A 27,321-nucleotide genomic window follows, 5' to 3' on the forward strand; every position below is an offset into this window, starting at 1 on the left:
CATGCAAAGTCATTGGAAGTAGGGTTGGATTGCGTGGGGAGAGGGAGATAAGGCCTTTCTCAAATAGAAACAAGAATTCAAACTGCACTTATTATCAAAGTATGTATACATCATACAGACTTGATTTTTCTGCTTACAGACAGCGAAGGAACAAGAAACCTGAAAGAATCCAGTTTATAAAAAAGGAAGACCAAGAACCAATGCACAAAGAAAGAGAAAAAAGAAAACTCAAATCATATAAGCATAAACAATCTGAATCAAATTCAGTCCATAGCTCCAGATCCCCAAAGCATCCGAACCAGGGAGAAATCTTCAGTCTCAGTTCATCATAGTACCAGGACAAATCAAAGTGAAGCTTGTAGACATGAAAAACAGCATCCAAAGAACTCACAGTCTCAGCACAGCAGAGAGAGGAGTGAATATCGTGGGAAAGTGAGAAAAATGGGCCGGACCCTTGCCTCTGTTCCCTACACCCTGTCTTTCCAGCCCATCTGAGCCAGTGTTTAGAAACATAGGAACATAGAAAATAGATGAAGGAGTAGGCCATTCAGCCCTTCAAACCTGTACTGCCATTCAGTATGATCATGGCTGACCATCCAATTCAGAACCCTGTACCTGCTTTCTCTCCATACCCCCCGATCCCTTTAGCCACAAGGGCCATATCTAACTTCCTCTTAAATATAGCCAAAGAACCGGCCTCAACTGTTTCCTGTGGCAGAGAATTCCACAGATTCACCACTCTCTGTGTGAAGAAGTTTTTCCTCATCTCGGTCCAAAAAGGCTTCCCCTTTATCCTTAAACTGTGACCCCTCGTTCTGGACTTCCCCAACATCGGAAACAATCTTCCTGCATCTAGCCTGTCCAATCCCTTTAGAATTTTATACATTTCAATAAGATCCCCCCTCAATCTTCTAAATTCCAGCGAGTATAAGCCTAGTCGATCCAGTCTTTCTTCATATGAAAGTCCTGCCATCCCAGGAATCAATCTGGTGAACCTTCTTTGTACTCCCTCTATGGCAAGAATGTCTTTCCTCAGAAGAGGGGACCAAAACTGCACACAATATTCTAGGTGCGCTCTCACCAAGGCCTTGTACAACTGCAGTAGAACCTCCCTGTTCCTATACTCAAATCCTTTTGCTATGAATGCCAACATACCATTTTCCTTTTTCACTGCCTGCTGTACCTGCATGCCCACTTTCAATGACTGGTGTACAATGACACCCAGGTCTAGTTGCACCTCCCCTTTTCCTAATTGGCCACCATTCAGATAATATTCTGTTTTCCTGTTCTTGCAACGAAAGTGGATAAACTCACATTTATCCACATTAAATTGCATCTGCCATGAATTTGCCCACTCACCTAACCTATCCAAGTCACCCTGCATCCTCTTAGCATCCTCCTCACAGCTAACACTGCCGCCCAGCTTCATGTTATCTGCAAACTTGGAGATGCTGCATTTAATTCCCTCATCTAAATCATTAATATATATTGTAAACAACTGAGGTCCCAGCACTGAGCCTTGCGGTACCCCCACTAGTCACTGCCTGCCATTCTGAAAAGGTCCCATTTACTCCCACACTTTGCTTCCTGTCTGCCAAACAATTCTCTATCCACGTCAATACCATACCCCAATACTGTGTGCTTTAAGTTTGCACACTAATCTCCTGTGTGGGACTTTGTCAAAAGCCTTTTGAAAATCCAAATATACCACATTCTCTGGCTCTCCCCTATCCACTCTACTAGTTACATCTTCAAAAAATTCTGTAAGATTCTTCAGACATGATTTTCCTTTCACAAATCCATGCTGACTTTGTCCGATGATTTCACCGCTTTCCAAATGGGCTGTTATCACATCTTTGATAATCGACTCTAGCATTTTCTCCACCACCGATGTCAGACTAACCGGTCTATAATTCCTCAGTTTCTCTCTCCCTCCTTTTTTAAAAAGTGGGGTTACATTAGCCACCCTCCAATCCTCAGGAACTAATCCAGAATCTAAAGAGTTTTGAAAATTATCAATAATGCATCCACTATTTCTTGGGCTACTTCCTTAAGCACTCTGGGATGCAGACCATCTGGCTCTGGGGATTTATCTGCCTTTAATCCCTTCAATTTACCTAACACCACTTCCCTACTAACATGTATTTCCCTCAGTTCCTCCATCTCACTAGACCCTCGGTCCCCTACAATTTCTGGAAGATTATTTATGTCCTCCTTAGTGAAGACAGAACCAAAGTAGTTATTCAATTGGTCTGCCATGTCCTTGTTCCCCATGATCAATTCACCTGTTTCTGACTGTAAGGGACCTACATTTGTCTTAACCAATCTTTTTTCTTTTCACATATCTATAAAAGCTTTTACAGTCAGTTTTTATGTTCCCTGCCAGCTTTCTCTCATAATCTTTTTTCCCTTTCCTGATTAAGCCCTTTGTCCTCCTCTGCTGGTCTCTGAATTTCTCCCAGTCCTCAGGTGTGCTGCTTTTTCTGGCTAATTTGTATGTTTTATCTTGGGACTTGATAATATCCCTAATTTCCCTTGCCAGCCACTGCTGCACTACCTTCCCTGGTTTATTCTTTTGCCAAACTGTGATGAACAATCATTGTAGTTCATCTGTGCAATCTTCAAATGCTTGCCATTGCATATACACCGTCAACCCTTTAAGTATCATTTGCCAGTCTATCTTAGCTAATTCACATCTCATACCTTCAAAGTTACCCTTCTTTAAGTTCAGAACCTTTGTTTCTGAATTAACTATGTCACTCTCCATCTTAATGAAGAATTCCATCATATTATGCTCACTCTTACCCAAGGGGCCTCACATGACAAGATTGCTAACTAACCCTTCCTCATTGCTCACTACCCAATCTAGAATGGCCTAGGATGGTTTAAATTGTCCAAACACAGAATTGCACCCCACATTCGGACCCATGCCCCAGCACAGTAATACACTCATGGTCCAGTCCTTGTCATCCAGCCGAAATCCATTCTCGGCCTCTTCAAACAGGCTCTGTGCTTACAGTGATCCAATGTTGCAGTCAGCTTAGGTGGGTGGGGATCAGATCTTCTCTGCCTTGACTCCTCCTCACTCTAACTCCATCTCCAACAGTGACGTCATCTCTGTCTCAAACATGTCATGCTTAGACTCTGAGTCAGTTTCAATTCCGCTAGCCTCTTTATTGTTTGCCACAATTTACTTCAGAAAATGAGTTTTTAATAATGTTAACAGTCAAATTACTTGCCTTTCGAACTACGAGTAAGCTGTCACTTGCCTGACACAGAAGGCTCTGGAATTCTCTGCTGGAAGGACTGATTGAACTGAATATGAAGTTGAAAAGTTGTGACTCACAGTGTTATGCGTCAAGTGTGGGAAATCTGAATTAGGCTGCATGTCTCTTTATGACACACATCTGGATGATGGGCTGAATTGCCTCTATCTGTCTTGTAATTTTTCTTCTAGTTTGTGATCTCTTGTAGACCAGCATGAGAGTACTACTTAGCCTCTAACCTCTCCTTGAAGAAAGAGTTTGGTCACAAAGCTCCCAAATTTAGCTTAAACCATGTGAGCTAGTGAACCATCAATCTATTCTTGTCATTAACCAAAAAAAAAGAGAATGGTAGTTTTCTCATTTCTATTTTTCTAACATCCAAGTCTTACACTTTCTTTTTCAAAACTGGACAGAAAGCACAAACATCAGCATCTTTTCCTTCAGTCTGATTTATAGAATCGTAGAAACATAGAAATCCTACAGCACAATACAGGCCCTTCGGCCCATGTTGCTGTGCTGAACAAGTACTTACTTTAGAAATTATAAGGGTTACCTACAGCCGCCATTTTTCTAAGCTCCATGTATCATGAATGAATGTATATAATGATTGGATTTTAGCCAATGATCTGGCATGGAATTACCGAGTGATGATAGTACACAGTTGAGGGCTGAAGAGCCTGTTCCTGATCCTATTTCCTGCATTTACAAACTGACTTTTGGAACAGAGTTGTCCCCAACTTGAGTTTTTTTTTTCTTTTTGATCAGCAGTGAAAACAGTGCTTAGAATGTATTGCTGTAGACTCCCTTGGAAATGCACATCACTGGTGTGGTGGCTGTTGTATATTGGTTGTTCTGACTGAAAGGCAAATTCAGCAGCTTCAACCAATGTTAATGTTGTACCTTTCATTCACTCTGCTGTGGTTCGTTGGATTGGGATTTGGTTATCATGAACAACACTTTTCTGAAACTTTCAAAGTCTTTGAAGATCTTTCGATATTCAATCCCACGTCTGACTTAATTATTTCCTGATAATTTTAGCCCCGAAGTCTATTTTCTAAATCACAGTAATTTGAACTATTAATTTTCACCTTACCTTTGATTGTGATGATCTTTATGCATTGAAGTACTAAAGTAATGCTTAATTGGTAAATGATATTCAGATTGGAATCATGTTTTGAATCAATTAAGTATTTATAAAATTAAAATGTTGGGGTTATGGACTGACCTCAGGTGGATCATGAGTAGTACAGTTTGGGAATTCATTATAATGGTTTAGAAAATATAATCAGAATTCAACAAATTAGCAAAGTTAATACATTCCGGCGCACTGATCATTTTCGTGGGTATAAAAAGAGAGCAGACGGGAAGTTGCTCAGAACAGTTTGGAAGGTTTCCTGTGTCCAGATACATCAGGAGAACATCATGCAGTCTACTTGCCTCATCGTTGCACTCCTCTGTCTCATTGCCTTCTCTTCAGCTTGCTACATCAACAACTGTCCCATCGGAGGCAAAAGATCCATCGTGGACATGGAGATCAGACAGGTAAGGAGTAAATTCCTTCACATCTTTGATAATAATGCCTTGTAAGGGAATAACACCTTTATTATTCAAAAGACTTCTTACATTGGAAAACCGGTACAAATAGTGAAATTTCTGTCGATTTGAAGATTGTACAGGGTTCTTTTCATGTTTCACAGAGATTCATTCGGATAGTTCTTGAGCAAGGGTGGCTTCCAACCAGGTAGTCGGTGTTGTAAGAATCAGTGATCTGACCTTGTTCTGTAAAGACACCGAACTTAAACTCTCTCATCAAAACCCGTGGTTTCAGTGTGTCATTGAAAATGATACTTGACTCTCCAAACAGTTTTTTTGCAATTCCATAAAATGAATAATTCTAAAATTATCTCATGGAAATTTACTAAATAATTCTGAGAAAGTTGGAAGTTTCAGTGCCCGGTTATGTTTAACCAAAGTGCAGTGTGACGTAATTGGGAGAAATGTACATAATTCAGAACCACTGATATTGAGCAGGGGTTTCACTTTAAGAGGCTGCTCTGACATGATGATGATACCACACAGAGAGTTTTGGCACCTTTTTGTTGTTTAGGTGTTGGAGTTCAATAAAATGTGTCGTGGGTTTCATAAAACATTAAAATGCCTCAAATTTGTTTTTTTTGGTAAAAAACCTACATTGGTGACCACAAGACATCAGGACGATTTATTGAACATGTTGCCCAGTGCAGTTGCTTTGAAACTGGGGGCGTTTTGGGAGCAAGATGTTGTCACTTGGTTTCTGCGAGAAATCACAGCCGATGACACTAAATTCTGCTGCTTGGTGGAGTCCCTCAGCAACTCCGTGGCTGTGAGATTGTTAAGCGAGCTTGAACATGATAAATACTGATGACTGAAAACTCATCTTTTATGGACTTTTGGGCTATCAGAGCTTGAGTGCACCAAAACAGTTGCTCCCCGTACCTAACCGGCGAGGCCTTCGGAGCTAATAGACCACAAGCTACAAGGGCCGATTGATAAGTTTGTGGCCTAAGGTAGAAGGAATCAATTTTAGAAAACTTAGCACATTTATTTTTCAACATACTCCCCTCCTACGTTTACACAGTTAGTCCAGCGGTCATGGAGCATACGGATCATGGACCTCCAGAAGGTGTACATGGCATGGGGATTGATAAGCTGGTGGCCTAAGATAGAAGGAGATGAGTTATACAACTTTTGGTGCATGCACATGCAGTTCAACTCTTTGAGTGATTATGCAGAAAATTTGAAGCTAATAGCTCATCAGTTAATAACTCATTGGGGTGATTGATTAGTTCACGGTCTAAGGTAGAAGGAGATAAGTTAATAACTTCAAACTTTCTGCATAATCACTGAAAGATTTGAACTGCATGTGCATGTACTGAGGGCTGCATAACTCATCTCTGTTTACCTTAGGTCACAAACTTATCAATCACCCATGCTGTGGACACTTTCCGGAGGTCCAACATCCGAACGCTCCATGACCGCTGGACTAAGTGTGTAAATGTAGGAGGGGACTATGCAGAAAAATAAATGTGCTAGGATTTCTAAAATTGACTCCTTCTACCTTAGGCCATGAACTTATCAATCACCCCTCATATCTCTCCTTGGAAATCAGAATTGTTCTTTTATTTTTAAATAAATTCTTGATTCGGCATACTGCTGGCATCTGGATCTATTGACAGGAAATCCGTACAAAATTGGTGAAATGGCCCCGCATTCTGCAAGTGGGACAATGGAGTGACTCTCGTAGGCAGTGTCTTCCTCCATATACATCAAATGCACGACTTGCAGTACTCTTCGACCTCTGGCTTCATTTGGGGCCAGTAGAACCAATCGTTGAGCAATCCATAGGTTTTGTCAACCCCCATATGGCCAGAATAATCATGAAAGAACTTCAACACAATCCTTTGATACTTCTCAAGCAGAACCAGATGGGAATGCTGAGGGCCATACAGAGGCGATGTGATCTGGTATAGCATCTGGTTCCTTAACTCCAATCTGGGTTATTCTCTCAGTGGTGTAGGCACCAAAAGTGTTTCATCTTGTCTGCTTAGGCCTTGTGCCCCTTCGCAACTGCTGAGCAAACAGTACCAATACACCATCTTGCTGAGTGGCTGCCACTTCCCCAGGGCTCAATTTTGGCAACTGGTTTGGTTTCAGAGCAGTCAGGGTGCAGTAAGCTTGTGGATTGGCACCATCAGAAGCTCCCAAATGATCTATTACTCGATTGTGCCCTTGTCGTTCCTCTACCTTCCCCGTGATGGAAAACTGGCACATGGCATTGACTCCAGAGGCAGGAGCGCTCTCCCACTTTCCGTTCCTGTCCAGCCCTTCATGTGCATGTCAGGACAATGCAACATCATCAATGTTCCGACTTCCTGTCCAGTATTTCAGGCTGAAATCATAGGCAGACAAAGCTGCCAACCACTGTCGGCCTGTAGCATCCAATTTTGTCGAGGTTAGGATATAAGTTAATGTGTCCGTCCTCACCTTGAACTTGACACCATTTAGATAGTCACTTAGCTTATCCATCACAGCACATTTCAATGCCAGGAACTCTAATTTGTATGTGGGGTAGTTTCACCCTGTGCCCTGATCCTGATACAGAACACCCGCTAAGCTCTCTCTGTTGGCATTTGTTTGCAAAACATATGGCAACCAGGGGTCCGCAAAAACCAGCACAGGCACTTTCCTCAGCAGCTCCTTCAGCAACTGAAATACCTCTTTGCATTTCACATCCCATCTCGCTCCAAAAAGTTCTGAATGGCTAAGATAATCTTTACCATCCTCTCCTTTCATCCTCCCTTTCTTCCCCAAGGAAGGGTAGCTGCACAGAAGTTGATTTAAAGGATGACTCACTTTAGAGTGGTCTTTCACAATACTCTGATAGTACCTACAGAACCCAAGGAACGAGCGCAAGGTGCTCACAATCCGGGGCCTTAGCCATGTGGTCACCGTCTCTATCTTAGATGGATAGTAGCTACTCCATCCCCTGAGACAATGTACCCAACAAAGTTGACAGACATCTTGCAGAACTGCACTTGTCTGGGGAATGTTTTAACCCTTCAACTTTCAGTCAGCCCAGCACCTTCTGTAGCCTCACTACATGTTCCTCCAAGGTGGACCCAAACATGATGAGGTACACCAATACCTCAAGCAAGTTCATATCCCCCACCATTTCCTCCATGACCCACTGGAAATTTGCAGGGTCTCCTGATTTGCCCTGGGGCATCCCTTTGAACTGAAGGAATCCCAGTAGATATATGAATAACATTTTGTCTTTGTCAGCCTTACCCATAGAGATCTGGTAATACCCATTCCTCATGTCCAGCCTACTGAACCACTTGCACCGCTCAGGCAGGCCAGCGTGTCCTCAAATCTCGGACCGTATACTGACCGGGGACTGTACACCTGTTCAGAGTCTGATAGTCCACACATATCTGTACCTTCCCATTCCTCTTCCTGGCTACCACTATTGCAAACTCTTAAGGGCTTCTGGACTCAGAGATGATCCCAGCTTCCGTCAATTTCTACAGCTGCTGCTGAATGTCCTCCACCTCTGCAGGCACAGTTGCCATGACCTTCCTGTGAACAGGGTGTACACTGTCATCCAGATGGTGTGGCAAGAGCTCTTGGAACAACCCACATCAAAATCGTCATTAGAAAGGACATCTTCCAGTTTCAACATCTTCTCTATCAACATCTTCTTCCAACCTTCAGATATTGCGGAGTCCCCGGTGTTGAATGACTTGCAGTTAACTTTCCCTCTTTGGAAGAGTGTTTCTCCCTGACTTGTCTCATGGGAACTCTAGACGTTACAATCACTGGAAAGAGGTGCACCATCAGCATCCCCTGCCTGATCAGTCCCTTGTTTATGCTCATCATCCAGCCCAGTGCAGACATGCACTTTTTCAAAAGCAGCTCAGAATACAGGGTGAAATGGACAATGTTTTCAGAAAGCTCTCCTCAGCTTTCTCTTTGCAGGCTCCCACCAGCCGCCTCGCAATAGGCGTATTTGTCCCCACAAGAATTGAAGCTTCATCCTTCTCGACCGGGTCCAGACAAACCAATACTAATATATCAAGGTCTGCAGCTGCTCCCACACCTGCCTCCAAAAACTCCAGCTCCAATCACAGGGAACCATCATACGGATAGTCATCTGTACTAAGACCCCAGATCCCTAGCGCACTGAGTGACATCAATGGTAAATGAGTTAAATACCAGGTAGAAAACAAACAGTACAGCAGAGTAACCTGAGAGTCGATGTCAAGTAGGGCTCTAGCATAAATACCCTCAATCGGTAGCAATACACTGGAGCTTGCCCCCCCCCCCAAGTTTTCAGGAATAGGGTTGTTTACCTACTCTGCCACGAGCTCCTATACCACTCACTGGGGTGGGTTATCAGTGGTCACTTCAGCCAAGGGGGCTACTACCAAAGACTGTACCCTGCTGATGGAGGCCTCCCACACCTCCATCGCATTCTCTTCCTCTCTTTAATCAGCACAACAAACGAGGGGCTAGGCATATATTATGAGAGATTCGGAGCTCCTAAGTGATCAGGTCTGGTGACTGGGCGCCTGTCACCGCTTGGTTCATTCTTCACTGATTCACCTCAACTGTTAGAGAGGCTGCTTCTTTAACCCAAAAATGTAACATAGAAACATAGAAAACCTACATCACAATACAGACCCTTCAGCCCACAAAGCTGGGCCGATCGTGTCCTTACCTTAGAAATTACCTAGGCTTACCCATAAAATTCTAATTTTCTTAGCTCCATGTAGCCACCCTTAAAAGACCATCTCTTCAAAGACCCCATTGTTTCTGCCTCTACCACCGCCGCTGGCAGCCTATTCCACTCTCTCACCACTCTCTGTGTTAAAAACTTACACCTAACATCTGCTCTGTACCTTCTTCCAAGCACCTTCAAACTGTGCACTCTCGTGCTAGCCATATCAGCCCTGAGAAAAGCCTCTGACTATCCACACGATCAATGTCTTTAATCAGCTTATACACCTTTATCAGGTCACCTCTCATCCTCTGTTGCTCAAAGGAGAAAAGGCCGAGTTCACTCAACCTATTCTCATACAGCATGCTCCCCAATCCAGGCATCATCCTTGTAAATCTCCTCTGCAGCCTTTCTATAGTTTCCACAGCTATAGCGAGGTGACCAGAACTGAGCACAGTACTCCAAGTGGGGTCTGACCAAGAACCTATAAAGCTGTAACATTACCTCTTGACTCTTTAACTTAATTCCACAGTTCATGAAAGCCAATGCACCGTATGCCTTCTTAACCACAGAGTCAACCTGCGCAGCAGCTTTGAGTTTCCTATGGATTTGGACCCCAAGATCCCTCTGATCCTCCACATTGCCAAGAGTCTTACCATTAATACTAAATTCTGCCATCATATTTGACATCTCTAAATGAACCACCTCACACTTATTTGGGTTGAACTCCATCTGCCAATTCTGAACCCAGTTTTGCATCCTATCAATGTCCTGCTGTAACCTCTGACAGCCCTCCACTCTATCTACAACGCCTCCAACCTTTGCGTCATCAGCAAATTTACTAACCCATCCCTCCACTTCCTCATCCAGGTCATTTATAAAAATCAGAAACAGTAGGGGTCCCAGTACAAATCCCTGAGGCACACTAATGGTCACCAACCTCAAACAGAATATGACTCATCTACAACCACTATTTACTTTCTGTGGTCAAGGCAGTTCTGGATCCACAAAGCAATGTCCCCTTGGATCCCATGCCTCCTTACTTTCTCAATAAGCCTTGCATAGAGTGCCTTATCAAATGCCTTGCTGAAATCCATATACACTACATCTACTGCTCTTCCTTTATCAATGTGTTTAGTCACATCCTCAAAAAATTCAATCAGGCTCACCTGCCTTTGACAAAGCCATGCTGACTATTTCTAATCATATTATGCCTCTCCAAATGTTCATAAATCCTGCCTTTCAGAATAATTTCCATTAACTTACCAACCACTGAAGTAATACTCACCGGTCTATAATTTCCTGGGCTATCTCTACTCTCTTTCTTGAATAAGGGAACAACATCCTCAACCCTCCAATCCTCTGGAACCTCTCCTGTCCCCATTAACGATGCAAAGATCATCACCAGAGGCTCAGCAATCTCCTCTTCCCTTTTCCTACCAATACATACCACGATCTCTGGCTTTTCTCCTTCCCACTTCAGGATATCGTGGGCGTGATCAGAAACATCCCGGACCCTAGCACCTGGGAGACAAACTACCATCTGTGTTTATTTCCTGCACCCACAGAGTTGCCTGTCTGACCCCCTAACTATAGAGTCCCCTATCACTGCTGCCATCCTCTTCCTTTCCCTACTCTTCTGAGCACCAGGGCCAGACTCTGCGCCAGAGGTGTGGCCTCTGTTGCTTCCCCCAGGTAGGCTGTTCCGCACCCCCCCCCCAATACAGTACTCAAGCAGAAATACATTGTTAATGGGACAGCACCAGGGGTACTCTCTAGCCTCTGACCCCTGCCTTTCCCTCTCCTGACTGTTACCCACTTATCTGTCTCCTGAGGCCCCGGTGTGGCTACCTACCTGTAGCTCCTACCTATCACTTCCTCACTCCCCCTGACCAGACAAAGGTTATCGAGGTGCATTTCCAGTTCCCTAATGTGGCCTCTAAGGAGCTGCAGCTTAACGCATCTGGCACAAATGTGGCCATCTGGGAGGCTGGGAGTTTCTAGGACTTCCCACATCTGACACCCAGTACAGAACACTGGCCTCACACACATACTTCCTGTCTGTATTCTATACAGGTAACTTACCTCACTTCGACCTGCTGTCGTCAAAGCCCTGTTGAGCCAAAACCTTCCTATTCTGTCTCCAGCTACTCTGTCACCCCCTCCTCCAGCACCCACTCTATCAACCTGTCTCCTTTTAAACTCTTCTCGCTGTTCTACCTGGCTGACATCCACGTGCTTGTGCAGTTGTGCCCCAACCAAACTGCTGAAGAATTAACTGTCTCCGTTTAAACTCTTCTTGCTCTTCTAACTGGCCCTTCTCGACGTGCTTGTGCAGACGTGCCCCGATCAAACCACTGAAGAAATAACTGGAAAGCTTTTCTCCCTTCTCCTGAAACATGTTCTGAAACCCCATCATAAGCTCCATTGGGCTTCCCTTTGTGCCAATCACGTTTTCTAGAGCTTGCACATGGACCACAGCAGAGCACTGCCACTCATCCAGCATCTGAAAAGTCTCTTTGCTCAAGTCTCAGATTTCTCTTCCCACTTGGGGGTGGGCTTCACTCCTGAGAACACTCTCGGCTTTCGATAACTAGGACCCCCCTACCTATGCACTTTGCCAGTTTTTCGCCAGGGAGGTACGGGCTGATACGAACTCAGAATATTCACTCCTCGCTGGATGACTTGTTAGACATTCCAAATCAGACCACAACTTCCCCTCGCTAGGCACAGAGCAGAGTAACCTGTTTTTGAATTCCCCACCCCCAGATACAGGAGACTTGGCCTCTGATTTTGCACACTCGCCTACACTCTCCTCCTCTGGGAAAGTATAGACAGCACGCTGCCCCTCCCACCTCCCGAGGTCCCAATAGTACCAGGCAGTTCCACTGCCATTACGTCAGCGCTAGTCTGAGATAAAACAATGCCTTTGCCCATCAGTTTATCAAACCTCTGCTCCACAATAGCAACTGCTCCTACTGATTTAATGGTACTTAAAGTTTGAATTAACAATTTGTTGGGAATATGAATGTTGACCCCACTCAATGCACATGCATTCGTTACCAGTAACCTCATGGATTCACACATCCGCTGAACCCTGTACAATATCCATAACCACAGATTGTAATCACTTTACCAGACAAAGTTTGACACAGGCTTAAGCACACAACTCACTGGATCAGTGCTCAGGGCATTCACACAGCATCCAACGAAATCGATCCCGGATGATAACCCCACAATGAAATCCTCTGGTTTCCTCGGCTGCGCATGTCTAGGGAAAGCACTCTCCAATCCCACCAAACTCGTGAGATGGAGTCCGCTCTTCAGCCCCTAACCTCGGTTTGTGTGGCTACTGTCTAATTTGCTACCGTGTTACAAATTAGTACCATGAAGTAACAGACTACATTGCATACCACTAAAGGAATTATATTTCTGAATCTTAACTAAAGGGTTAGTAAAGAAAAACAAAAAGAAAAGGACCCATCCTAATTAAACAGTCTAATGAGCACAAATTGGAGCTCACCTTGAACTTCTCAGTCAGTCACGCGCTGAGCCCTCGGTCAGCGTAAAAGTCCACACCACCTTCCGAACATCGCTTGCAATGCATCTCAATCAAATGGGTCCTCAACCGGGTCATAACCTACAATCAGTTCTCCCCAGTGTCTTCTCCCTTCATCTCCCGCAGAACCTAAAAAAACCCCAAGACCAACCTTCAAGCCCCTCATCAAGAAAACCTCCCCCTAACTGGATGGCACACATTCCACATCACCCCTTATCTTTAACAATAACCCAAACAGGCTGAAAGCAGAACAGACTGCTCTCACAGAACTGCTCAATGAAATACATACAGCAAAACAGTAAAGATGTGAATGAGGGCATTACATTAGGTTTTGGAGTTCAGCAAAATGTGTTTCGGGTTCCATTAAACATAAAACCCTCACTTCATTTTATTTAGGAAAACTTACAAAATTGTCTGGAATAGACTGGAATGGAAGTCTATTTCCGAGATAGTTTAATGGTAGTTTGTGTGTGTAACAGGAAGCTGCCCGGTCAAATAAGTCAATAACTCAGAGGGATAATTCATAGGAACAGACAATATTGATCAAATGGACAAACTGATTCTAAAGAGTCTCAGTGGTATTAATCATTGCTCAACTGGAAGATGAATTTTCATAAGATTTTGCTTTTAGTGTATTCAAAAATGATCAAAATTTGATTTAACTTGTTTTTCTAAAAATAGAACATAACATTTATGAGCTGATTTAGGCCATTTGGCCCCTCGGGTCCACTTCACAATTTTATCACGGCTGATCCAATTTCCTCTCAACCCCAATCTCCTGCTTTCTCCCCATATCCCTTCATGCCCTGACCAATTAAGAATCAATCAACCTCTGCATTAAATACACATAAAGACTTAGCCGCTACAGCTGCTTGTGGCAGAGAATTCCACAGATTCACCACTCTCTGGTTAATGAAATTCCTCCTCATCTCTATTTGAAAAGGCCACCCTTCTGTTCTGAGGATGTGCCTTTGGCTCTTAGACACTCTCACAATAGGGAACATCTTCTCCTTATCCACTGTATCAAAGCTTTTTACGTTACAATGTGTTTCAGGGAGGCCACCCCTCATTCTTCTGAATTCCAGTGAAAACAGGCCCAGAGCCATTAAAAGCTCTTCATATGATAAGCTGTTCAATCCTGGATTCACAAAAAATATCTCACAAAAGTTAGTTAATTTGCCCCAGTACATCACAAATAAAACCCCCCCAACCATTGAGCGCATTAACATGAAACATGGACAAAGAAATGCAACATCCTCACCACCCAGGCCATGCTCTTTTCTCACTGCTTCTATCAGGAAGGAGATACAAGCACCTCAGGACTCGCACCAGTAGGTTCAAGGACAGTTACTACCCCTCAGCCCTCAGACTCTTGAGCAAAAGGGATAGCTACACTCATTCAGTTTTTGGTGTACCCACAACCAATGGTCTCATTTGAGACTCTATCTTGTAGTTTCATGTCTTTCCATTTCATGTTATTTCATACTTTTTATTTATTGCTATTTATTTATATTAGCATTTGCACAGTTTGTTGTTCATTGATCCTGTTTACAGTTACTATTCTATAGATTTGCGAAGAATACCCATAGGAAAATGAATCTTAGGGTTGTATGTGATGACATGTTTGTACTCTGGTAATAAACTTTACTTTGAAATTTGAGAAAGCACAGGGTTAGTGTAAATGAGTGTTTGATGGTTCATGTGGACTCAATGTGTCAAAGGGCCTGTTTCCAAGCTCTATGGTTCAAAAACTCTGTAAAACACTTCTTGCAAATTTAATCAGTGTCACCAACATACAAAAACAGTGCAACAAGAGAGACTGTAAATGTGGTGAATCTGGATCAGGAACTACAAACTGCTGGAGGAATCCAGCAATTCGAGCAGCATCCGTGGAGGCAAAAGGATCTCAACCCAACACTCCAACTATCTCTTTGCCTCAATTGATGTTCTCAACCTGCTGAGATCCTCCAAAAATTTGTTCTGTTGTTCATAACAAAAAAGATTTTCTTCAGAGGTCAGTAATACTGTAAGACTTTACTCTTTTCATCGAGCACAAGGTTCAAATGCCTGAAAGTACAGACCACAAGGCTGACCAATCACTTCTATCACTGCTTCTTATAGATTCACTTTATTTGTCACATGTACATCAAAACATCAAATCATACAGTGAAGTGCATGACAATAATAAACCAATTTACCAAGAATTATTTTGTCATGGTCCCTTCTGGCACCTGGCTATCTTCCTCAGTAGTTGTGCCCAAATCACCTCATTTAGATCCTAATCATTCCCAGGTTCCATAACTACAAACACCTGCTTTCTATCGGCCAATGCAGTATAAGAATCCTGTGACCACAACTAGAAGATGCCAGTTTGTTGATTGACTTGTGTATGAGTAGTCTTGTTCTGTGGTTCTTAGGACTATCAGTCCTAAGTCTAGCATCGTTCCTGAATTCTCTACTAGAACCAAGACTCCGGGTAAACACTCTCTTGGCACCAACTCCACATTCGCTATGAAAGTAATGCCTCCTGACTTAGCCTCCACGCCTGTGTTCAGCACTTGGGTTCATTCCACTGCCACGTCCTTACAACATATTTATAATTTGGAGTAAGACACAAATGCTGGAGGGCCAAGACTCTTCCTCAGTTAATTCTTTATTCTTCTCCATAGTTGCTAACTGACCTGAGTCGCTTGAGCATTTTGTCTGTGTTATTCTGGATTTCTGGTATCTGCAGAATCTTTTGTGTTTATGATTTAGCATATAATGGTCTTTGGGAGTGGCCATGCTGATATATTCTCTGCTCTTTCCCAGTGTCTGCCATGTGGTCCTGGTAATAGGGGCCAATGCTTTGGAAGCAACGTTTGCTGTGGGGAGGAGATTGGTTGCTACATCGGAACTTCTGAGACGTTGCGGTGCCAGAAGGAAGTCTACCTGCCCTCACCCTGTGAACCCTCAGGCAGGATCTGTGGCAGGAATGGTGGAAAATGTGCCACAGCAGGAATCTGCTGCACTTCTGGTGAGAGGCTTACTCCTTATCACACACTCTTTCAACGAACGTGACAATTCCAAAACAATCTTAGCTGTCAAGTTGAAAGTAATGTATGGTCAATTTTGTCCTACAGGTCAAGCATACTATAGATATAGCTGAAAATCTATCATATTAGAATACAGAACTGTACTGTACAATACAGGTCCTTCAGCCCTTGATTACTCAGACAAATCTGGAAACACTCAGCAGGTGAGGCAGCTGTAGAAGGAGAATCAGAGCAAACACTTCAGCTCCATGACACTTTGTCTTTAGACCTGAATCATTGACTCTATTCTCAGTCCACAGATGCTGCCTGACCTGGTGAGTTTTTCCACCATTTTACAGCTCCTCTTGAGAGCAGTTAGGAAATTTTTTCAGAAACAGACAGCAACCTTCTTTTCTTTGTCTTAATTTCCAGCATTTCATTGGAGGAACCACTCGTGATTTTATCGACACTGCCTTAGACTTTATAGTGGTGGAGCCAAGCATTTATCTCTTAATTAGTTAATTATTGAATTCATTTTTATATTTGCACTGTTTGTTTTCTGAATATTGCTGTTTGTCAGTCTTGGTCTGAAATTTGTCATTGATTCTATTGTATCCCTTTGTTTTACTGTGAATGCCTGCATGTAAATGAATCTCAGGGTTGTATATGTTAACATATATGTACATCGATAATAAATTTATTTTGAACTTAGAACTTCAGAGTTTACCCCAGGAAAACTTTGGACAGATTCTTTCATCACTTTGAACCTGGGATTAAAGTGGGGACGAAATGCATATTCTTTATCACACTCAGCAGAGGGTTCAGGTTTGCTATCTTTCCCAAAGAGAATCTGACTCTGTATCATGAAGCAATGGTGACAATCTACTCCTGGGTGAGCTGGATATGAACTCATGATTATTTTAACTTATGGTGAAGGCAGAGAGCCGACCAGTTGCTCCAAGGTTACATCTAGGAGAGGCTCAGTCTGTTTTATCTGGTAGATGATTGAGGTATGTAATATTATGAGAGGTATGGACAGGGTCCGAGTAGCTGTTTGCATGCTGTAGCGGCCACAACCCAGTACACTGTATCGACAGGCAGGGTAAACCAGGTGAGGGTAACCAATGGGTTTCATATCCCAGTGAATGCCTGTCCTAGGATGCAAAGACATCTTTGGTGGTCTGGGAGGATGAGATCAACAGTGAGATCTAACAGCCAGGAAGTCAGTTCTGCAACGCTTTGTGGAGAGTGAAAGGCACAGTAAGGTACAGTAGTCAAGGCCATCCATTGCAACCAAGGAAGAGTCCAGTTGTGACGATGACTGATACCACTGGACCAAGATTTCTGAGGCTGAGAGAGTGGAATAGCCCCAGTGCAATGGCTTTTCCTTTTTAAAAACTCTTCCACACAGGTTTCTTCATGCAATTCACATTAGATGAACAGCACAAATCGAACTATCATTGAAAGATACAACAGACAAACAAATCAATTAATCAATTAGTAAGGGTGCAGGAGGTGGTTTCCCACATGAGAGGTAAGTAAAACTAAACGTCATAAATCTGGGGTCATATTTTAATGATCCAGAGTGCATTTGTAAGCACTGGGCAGTATGGATAATGTATGAGAAGTGTTTAATGGGTCTGTGCCCTTTAGGAGAATGAGGGGTGGGGGAATCTGGTTGAAACCTTTCAAATATTGAAAGGCCTGGATAGAATGGATAGAGTGTATAGAGTTGATGTGGAGAGTCTAGGACCAGAGGGCATAGCCTTAGAATATAAAGATGTCCCTTTAGAACAGAGATGAGGAGGGTTTTTTTAAACCATAAAGTGGATGAAAAATCTGTGGAATTCACTTGAACAGACAGTTCTGCAGACTAACTCTGGTAGAGAGGTGGAAACAGAGTCACTGCCGGTACTTACAAAGCATCCAGATGAGAACTTGAATTGCTGAGACAGTGGAGGCTTCATGTCAGCTGACAGAAGATGGGATTAACACAGAAGGGTCAGTGTGGACGAGTTGGGCCAAATGGCTTATTTCCATGCTGTATGACTCTGTGACTATTCACATAACGGATAGATAAATCATTTGTTGGCCATGGCACGGACCCAATAACAGAACAATCTGAACAAGCACATGGATAAGATTCACAATCTGTATTGAAAAGTGAAAATTCAAAGTTGGTTACTACTATCAAATTATGTATATGTCACTGTATACCACTGAGATTCATTTTCTTGCAGACATTTAAAGAAAAATAAAGAAATACATCAGAATTAATTGAATCAATACATAAATGAACACACACAAAATGCTGGTGGAACACAACAGGTCAGGCAGCATCATTAGGAAGTACAGTCAACATTTCAGCCTGCAACCTTTCATTAGAACACGTTAAACAACCGATGCGCAAAATAATTTCCCTATAGCAGATTTTGCAGGGGGATGGGAACCTTGCAGGTCAGTAAGGAAAAGATCGGATCAGAAGGTAGATGTCAGGGAAAGAATTGAAAGGCAAAATCAAAATAACAGCTATGATGGGTCAGATAGTTTAAAGTGTGTATATTTCAATTCTAGGTATATTATGGGTAAGGGTGATGAAACTGAGACCATGCATCGGTACATGAAACTACAGTATGGTAGGCATTACTGAAACTTGGTTGAGAGAGGGGCCGGAGTGGGTGATCAATGTACCAGGGTTCTGAAGTTTTAGAAAAGATAGAGGAGAAGGAAAAGTGGAGGAGTGGTGTTATGTACTCGTGACACATGACAGTGGTAGCCCTGTCACGTGACTGGGGTTGAAGCTATACTGGACTTGAGGTAATGGTCTTGTGATGATGGAGTGACGTCATTTTCCCGCCAGTAGAGATCATGTGACAGGTTTTTTTCAGGTTATAAAAGGAAGACCCCACCCTGTGAGGAGGGGCAGTTTGTGGCTGGATTTGCCAAGTTGACTTCATGCCACTGTGTGATTTAAGTGATGACACAGTTTAGTTTTTATCTAATGCCTAAAGTTTAAAAGGTCATTGCCAGCAGGTTCTTTACAATTCTGCTAGTTCGAGAATCAGTGGAGAGTGAAGATCGGAGTTCGGGTGTTAAAGATCGAGGAGAATCAATTTCTACGGTGAAATGGGTTCGGCCTTTGTTTGATCCTTATTTGGAAGGATTTTGTTGACTATTCTCGCGTTAGTTCCTGGGATTACCAGAAAGGATTGAGGATAGTGTGGAAGGAAAGGTCAGTGCTTTTAAGCCGTTTCGTTTCGTAAATTCTTCGTGGGAAGTTCGATGCCAGGGATCGAAGCTAAGCGACGTGAAAGAGAATTTAAATCGTCTTATAACGTCTCTCCTTTTTAAATGGACTGTGAGCATATCAAACTTTTGGCAATACCACTTTAAAGAACTGTTTTTGCAATATCACTTTAAGAACTGTTTGGGCTGCCGCACAGCAGCTGTTTCCGGTTGCGTTGGTGTTTGTTTGCTTTTGGGGGGGTTTGTTTTCTGTGTTTAATAAATGTGTTGTTTGTTTTAAAAAACCCTTGCCGAACTCATATTTATTGTTGCCTGAATACGTAACAGTGGTTAGTTGCACTACTGTTCAAGGAAAATATCACAGCTGCACTTAGATGAGACATAACGGAGAGGTGAGACAATAAGTCCATTTGGAGGGAACTCAAGACTAAGAAGGGTGCAATTATGCTGATGGGACTGTATGACCTACCCCCTGATCGCCACTGGGACACTGAGGAACAGATGATATAATCAGATTAAAGAAAGGCATAAAAATAATAGGGTTGTTGTCATGGGGGATTTCAACTTATCTGAAGACACACACTCAGTGACTCAGGAACAGCTTCTTCATCTCTACTATCCAATTTCTAAATGGACATTGACCGGTGAACACTACTTCACTTGCATGATTTTTAATCTATACAATATATGCATAGTGTAACTGATTTACTTATTATTTTTTCTTCTTCATCTATATTAAGTATTGCATTGAACTTCTGCTGCTAAGTTAATAAATTTCATGACACATAATAAATCTGATTCTGATAAACTGCGACATGTTTTGTGCAAGGGATTTAGATGGAGCAGAATTTGTTAAGTGTATCCAGGAGGACTTTAAATCATCATGTGAGTGGTCCAGAAAGAAGAGGGACAAATTGGACCTGGTTTTAGGTCATGAGCCTGGCCAGATTATGGACCTTTCTGTGGGTGAACAGTTAGAGAACAGTCTGACCACAACTCTTTAACTTAGGCCTTGTGGGAGAATTTTAAATTGGAGTTGAGAAAATGATGAGTGCATTAGGCAGGAACTATGAAGTGCTAATTGTGAACTCTATTTCTCAGGCAAGTCCATATCAGACATGTGGAGAGTTTTCAAAGATCCATTGTACAGAGTAGCAGAAAGGTACGTTCCTGTTAGAAGGATGGGGATGGAAAGATAAAAGAACCTTGGATGTTGAGATAGGTGATGAATTTAGTCAAGAATAAAAAGGAAAAGTATGTAAAGCTTTGAGTTATGATCAAATGAAGCACATGATGAGTATAAAGAAGCTGGAAAAGAACTGAAGAGAAGTCCTTGGCAAGTCAGATTAAGATGAGTCCAAGGCATTCTATACATATATCAGAGGAAGAGTGTTAACCAGAAGAAACCACAGTATGACCAAAGAGAGGGGAAGCAGACAAGCCATTTATACTTGTTTCCCCTCCCCAAAGTTTTGTGGACTTTGAACTTATTCTTGCTCCTGGTTAATCTAATCATAGCAACTGAAAGTGGACGAAGGAAGCTTCAGGTAATGATTGTAATGTATATTGAAGGGCCTCGTAAAGAAAGTCAGCGTGGAATTTTGCATGACCACATTGATTGAGTTTTTTGATAAGGTGATGAGAGAGATTGATGAGGGTAGGGTAGTGGATGTCGTCTACATGGATTTCAGCAGGACATTTGACAAAGTACCTCATGGAAGGGTGATCGAGGAGATTAAGATGCATGGGACTTGCAGCGAATTGGCTGTTCGGATTCAGAAATTGCTTGCGCATAGAAGACAGAGGGTGGTGTTTGAAGGGATTTACTTGAGCTGGAGTTCTGTAATTAGTAGAATTCCTTAGGAATCTGTGCTGGGACCTCTGTTGTTTGCTATGTATATAAGTGACCTGGATGAAAACGTATTTGGGTTGGTTCGTTAATTTGCATATGATACCAAGATTGGTGAATTTGTGGATAGTGTAGACTGGTAAAGAATACAACATGATACACAACAGTTGCAGATATGGGCTGGGAAATGGCGGATGGAGTACCCAGGTAAATGTGAGGTGTTGCACCTCGTTAGGGCAAATGCAAAGAGAGAGTACACTGTTAAGGGAAAGATTCTTAACAGTGTAGCTGAGTAGAGTGATCTTGGGATCCAAATTCATAGTTCCATGAAAGTGGCTAGAGGGGTCAAAATGTGGTTAAGAAGGCTTGTTTTTATTAGTCGAGGCATTGAGTGCAAATGTCAGGACGTTATTTTGCAAATTTACAAAAGTCTGGTAAGGTTACACATAACGCAAATATATTAGAGGCTTTTACAAGACGTTGGATAGGCACATTGGTGGAGGGAATATGGTGAGATCTAGACATGGTGCAGGTTGGAGCGATGAGTGTTTGGGTGTCTTTGATTTGCTACTTAGCTGGATTGTGGCCGAATGGCCTGTTCCCATGCTGTACTGTTCTATGCTCTATCTGCTTTCAGACAATTTAATCAGAAGCTGCATTATCTGACTAAAACTAATTTAACTCATAACAACGTTGTCTCCTGAGACATGGAACTGGAATTAATATCCATTTCAGATTAGTGAATAATCTAATTAGTGAAATAGAACAGAGAATGCTGTAAATACTTGGCCACTTGGGCAGCAGCCACAGAGAAACTATTAATACATCAGGTCCGTGTCTTTTTTTTCACAACAGGGAAAACTGAGAGTAAATGTTCGAACGTTGCTCTGAGCCAGCACTGACTGTCTGGGCTAAGTGTCATCATTTGAGATCATAAGCAATTATAAGTATGACACTGTCTGACCTCAAATCCCAAGTATCCTGTAGTCTCGTTCTTCCAGTTCCTCCAGTTGAGTGAAGATCATGTAGTTATTGGAGATGGTGTATATTGGCATATGTTGATTATAATAATGACATTACTGCTGTTCATTTTTTTCAGACAGCTGCACCATGGATCCTACATGTGACACCAGGAATATCTTCTCCGCAAATTAATGTGAGCATCTGGGTTAAATCTGATCAACAGCACAAGGTCAGAAACTCAGAGTCACTACTGAAAACTCCAGCCAAATATTGTTCAGCACTATCAGTTTTTAATGCTTAATAGATAAAAATTACAGGCTGTAAAGATCTTCAGACATGCAAAGTGTATGTTAAAGAAATGTGAAATAGTGCAACACTTGTAATAATAATTAACAATAAATGAAACATACAAACAACATGCTCTTCATTAGTTTTTATTGTAAGACTGGAAGTGGTTACTATTGATACTGGCAGCGTTTATTCACCATACCTAATGTCTGTGCTCTTGAGTTTGTCCCCATTAAACACAAAACCATTTTCAACAATTAATTTTAGACTTATACATTAATATAGAAGACCACAAGTCATAAGAGCAGAATTAGGCAATCTGGCCCATTGAGTCTGTTCTGCCATTCAATCATGGCTGATCCTTTGGTTTACCACCTCCTCAACCCCATGCAAGGCTTATTGAGAAAGTAAGGAGACATGGGATCCAAGGAGACATTGCTTTGTGGATCCAGAACTGGCTTTCCCACAAAAGGTTAAATGTGCTTGCAGATGGGTCATATTCTGCATGGAGGCTAGAGACCAGTGGTGTGCCTCAGGGATCTATTCTGGGACTCATACTCTTCATGATTTTTATAAATTACCTAGATGAGGAAATGAAGGGATGGGTCAGTAAATTTCCTGATGACACAAAGGTTGGTGGTATTATGGACAGTGTGGAGGGCTGTCAGAGTTTACAGTGGGACATTGATAAGATGCAAAACAGGCTGAGAAATGGCAGATGGAGTTCCACCCAGATAAGGGTGAGGTGGTTCATTTTGGTAAGTCAAATATGATGGCAGAATATAGCATTCCTGGCAAGACTTTTGGCAGTGTGGAGGATCAGAGGGATCTTGGGGCCCGAGGCCATAATTATTTATAATTCTTAGTAATTGTTACACCCAAATAAGTGAATTGAGTTCTTACAATTTTAAAAGGAAGGTTAGTATTAATTGATACCAAATGTTTCAAAGGAAAAAGTTCACTCTTATGAAAACTGACTAAAATTGGAGAATAGAGAAAGTATGAAGGGTAATGAAGTCTCAACATTAGAAATATAAAGCAAAAAGGTCATCAGCATAATATGCAAGTTCTAAGGTAAGGACATGTTCGGTACAGTTTGTGGGCTGAAGGGCCTGTATTGCGCTGTAGGGATTCTATGTTTCTATCCTATCTGTTTCCTCACCTCTACATGCCCCTCCACCAATCTTCCCAAAATCTGCAAACTTGGTAACTAAGCCATCTATTTCATCATCTAAGTCATTATATACAGCATAAAAAGAAGTAGTCCCATTGGAACCCTGTGGAACACCACTAGCCACTGGCAGCCAACTGGAAAAGGATCCTCTTATTCCCATTTGCTGCCTGCTACCAATCAGCAAATGCTCTAACCAAGTTAGTAACATTCTTGTAATACCATGGGCTCTTAATTTGGTAAGCAGCCTTGTGTGTGGAAACTTGTCAAAGGCCTTCTTAACTATCCAGATATACAAAATCCACTGCATCCTCTTTATCTATCCTACTGGTATTCTCCTCACAGAATTCCAACAGGAAGAAGTGAACAATTTATTAAGTAAACGAATAGACTAAGCTCAGAGACAGTGCTTAGCTGATGACGAATCCACTTTGATTCATTTAAAGCTTCTATTAATCACTGATTGAATAGTCGTGGAAGATTGAAGATTGTCACCATCCATTCTTTAGATGATCATAGCCCTTTTGGCAATTCCCATTCTACAACACAAAGTCAGAAATATTCATTTGTTACTGAAAGCATGATGCCTTAAAAATAGAATACAACAAATATTTAATATTGAATAGGATAGAAAACCTGATTCATAAAGGTTTGGAAACAAGAGGAAATGGTTTATGATAAATCTTAAATTGTGCCAATGCTTGAAATAGCCTGCAAGAGGACCACAACCTTCTCATTAGGTTTGGAAGCCCATGTGCCTCAATGACCCTGAGATCTAAGTTGGCTGGAGTCAGGGCCTTCTGCTTTGGCTCTTGGTAGTATCAGCCATACCCAACAGGTCAATGTATAGAGGCCAGACTAAGAGAGGTCTACGGGTCCTGTGGGTTCAGGGCTTCAGCTTAGGAATAATAACTCTGACTGGTAAAACAAAACTATTCCAGAAACTGCAATGAAGAATAATTCTACATCTGAGTGTGATGGTATTCCTGAGTCTCCACATGGAATGCATACCAGACAGCAGTGAAAACTAAGGGGAAGCTACTGACATGATGAAGGAAGCCCTGAACACAACCAGAAAAGGAAGACCTTTATTGCTGCCCTAAACACCAGTAGTGTAATGGGCAGAAAATACAATTAGAACAATTCCACTTGGACTTTTAGCATTGCTCATTTTTGAATTCTGATAATTCTGAACTTGTAGTGGGATGCAGCAAATTGAAGTCCTTTACTACACAGGAGAAGAAGACATCTGGAGTTTACTCCAATGTCATGGTGAACATTCTTTTATCATCAGTCGTGTACTCTGAATCATGCACCAGGAAATGCTGATGGATATTTGCCACACACACATACAACTTGCAGAAATAAAAATCATATTTCTGGAGCTGTATTTCTTCAGTTTCGGCTTGGGTTACAAATGAGACTGGATACACTTGGAAAGGAAGGTGAGTTGTTTTCTCTGGAGCACCAGAGCCTGAGGGAAGATCAGATAAAGGTTTATAAGATTAAAAGAGGCATAGATAGAGGAGACAGGAAGTATTTGTTTCCCAGGGTTGAAATGTCAAATACCAAAGGACATGCATTGAAAGTCAGAAGGCGTGGGTTCAAAGGGCATGTGAGGGGTAGGTTTTTCACTCAGAGAGTGGTGGATGATTGGAATGTACTGTTCTTAATAGCTCTTAACAGACTTTTACTTACCACAATGTTATCCTGTGGTGGGGGAGTCTGGACCAGAGGGCACAGCCTTGGAGTAGAAGTATGCCCCTTTACAACAGGTATGAGGAGGAATTTCTTGAGTCAGAAGGTGGTGAATCTGTAAAATTCATTGCCACAGACGGCTGTAAAGGCTAAGCAGTTGGGAATATCTAAAGCGGAGGTTGATAGATTATTCATTAATATGTTTGTGAAAGGTTCCGGGGGAAGGCAAGCAAATGGGGTTGAGAGGGATAATAAATCAGCCAAGATGGAATGGTGGGGCAGACTTGTTGGATCTAAGTGGCCTAATTCTGCTCCTGTGACTTTTGGAAACTATAAATTGAGAGGTAGAATATTTCAGAAAACTGAGGATACAGGTGAAATGAATACAGACATACTACTATATGACAACAATAGAACATAGAATAGTACAGCACATTACAGGCCCTTCAGACCACAATGTTGTGCTGACCCTCAAACCCTGCCTCCGATATAACCCCCCACCTTAAATTCCTCCATATACTTGTCTAGTAGTCTCTTAAACTTCACTAGTGTAACTGCCTCCACCACTGACCCAGGCAGAGCATTCCACACACCAACTACTCTGAGTGAAAAACCTTCCTCTAATATCCCCCTTGAACTTCCCTCCCCTTACCTTAAAGCCATGTCCTCTTGTACTGAGCAGTGGTGCCCTGGGGAAGAGGCGCTGGCTATCCACTCTATCTATTCCTTTTAATATCTTGTACACCTCTATCATGTCTCCTCTCATCCTCCTCCTCTCCAAAGAGTGAAGCCCTAGCTCCCTTAATCTCTGATCATAATCCATACTCTCTAAACCAGGCAGCATCCTGGTAAATCTCCTCTGTACCCTTTCCAATGCTTCCACATCCTTCCTATAGTGAGGCAACCAGAATTGGACACAGTACTCGAAGTGTGGCCTAACTAGAGTTTTATAGAGCTGCATCTTTACATCGCAACTCTTAAACTCTATCCCTTGACATATGAAAGCTAACACTCCAGAAACTTTAACTACCCTATCTACCTGTGAGGCAACTTTCAGAGATCTGTGGACATGTACCCCCAGATCCCTCTGCTCCTCCACACTACCAAGTACCCTGCCATTTACTTTGTACTCTGCCTTGGAGTTTGTCCTTCCAAAGTGTACCACCTCACACTTCTCTGGGTTGAACCCCATCTGCCACTGCTCAGCCCATTTCTGCATCCTATCAGTGTCTCTCTGCAATCTTTGACAATCCTCTACACTATCTACAACACTTCCAACCTTTGTGTCATCTGCAAACTTGCCAACCCAACCTTCTACCCCACATCCAGGTCCCAGATCAGATCCTTGAGGGACACCACTAGTCACAACCCTCCAATCTGAATGTACTCCCTCGACCATGACCCTCTGCCTTCTCCAGGCAAGCCAATTCTGAATCCACCTGGCCAAACCTCCCTGGATCCCATGCCTTCTGACTTTCTGAATAAGCCTACCATGTAGAACCTTGACAAATGCCTTACTAAAATCCATGTAGATCACATCCACTGCACTACCCTCATCTATATGCCTGATCACCTCCTCAAAGAACTCTATCAGGCTTGTTAGACATGATCTGCCCTTCACAAAGCCATGCTGACTGTCCCTGATCAGACCACGATTCTTCAAATGCCCATAGATCCTATCTCCAAGCATCTTTTCCAACAGCTTTCCCACCACAGATGTAAGGCTCACTGGTCTATAATTACCCGGACTATCCCTACTACCTTTTTTGAACAAGGGGACAACATTCGCCTCCCTCCAGTCCTCCAGTACCATTCCCATGGACAACGAGGACATAAGGATCCTAGCCAGAGGCTCAGCAATCTCTTCCCTCGTCTCATGGAACAGTGTGGGGAATATTCCATCAGGCCCCGGGGACTTATCTGTCAATGACATATCTTTGGATAGTTGGGTCAGTAAACCAGAATAGTCTTAAAGGCATTACTGTATTTTTGTATTTTAAATTGTATG

At 42.4% G+C, this 27,321-nt stretch overlaps 1 protein-coding gene across 1 annotated transcript; it reads left to right on the top strand.

Moving 5' to 3' along the window:
• The first annotated feature begins 4,688 nt into the window (after nt 1-4,688).
• Nucleotides 4,689-22,354, top strand: LOC132390883 (oxytocin-neurophysin 1-like). The gene is made up of 3 exons (XM_059963422.1): nt 4,689-4,808; nt 15,896-16,100; nt 22,293-22,354. Exons 1-3 carry the CDS (start codon nt 4,689-4,691, stop codon nt 22,346-22,348), a joined length of 381 nt encoding a protein of 126 aa, XP_059819405.1. The 3' UTR covers nt 22,349-22,354.
• The last annotated feature ends 4,967 nt before the right edge of the window (nt 22,355-27,321 follow it).

This window comes from Hypanus sabinus, chromosome 3 (genome assembly GCF_030144855.1).
Source record: "Hypanus sabinus isolate sHypSab1 chromosome 3, sHypSab1.hap1, whole genome shotgun sequence".
NCBI lineage: Eukaryota > Metazoa > Chordata > Chondrichthyes > Myliobatiformes > Dasyatidae > Hypanus > Hypanus sabinus.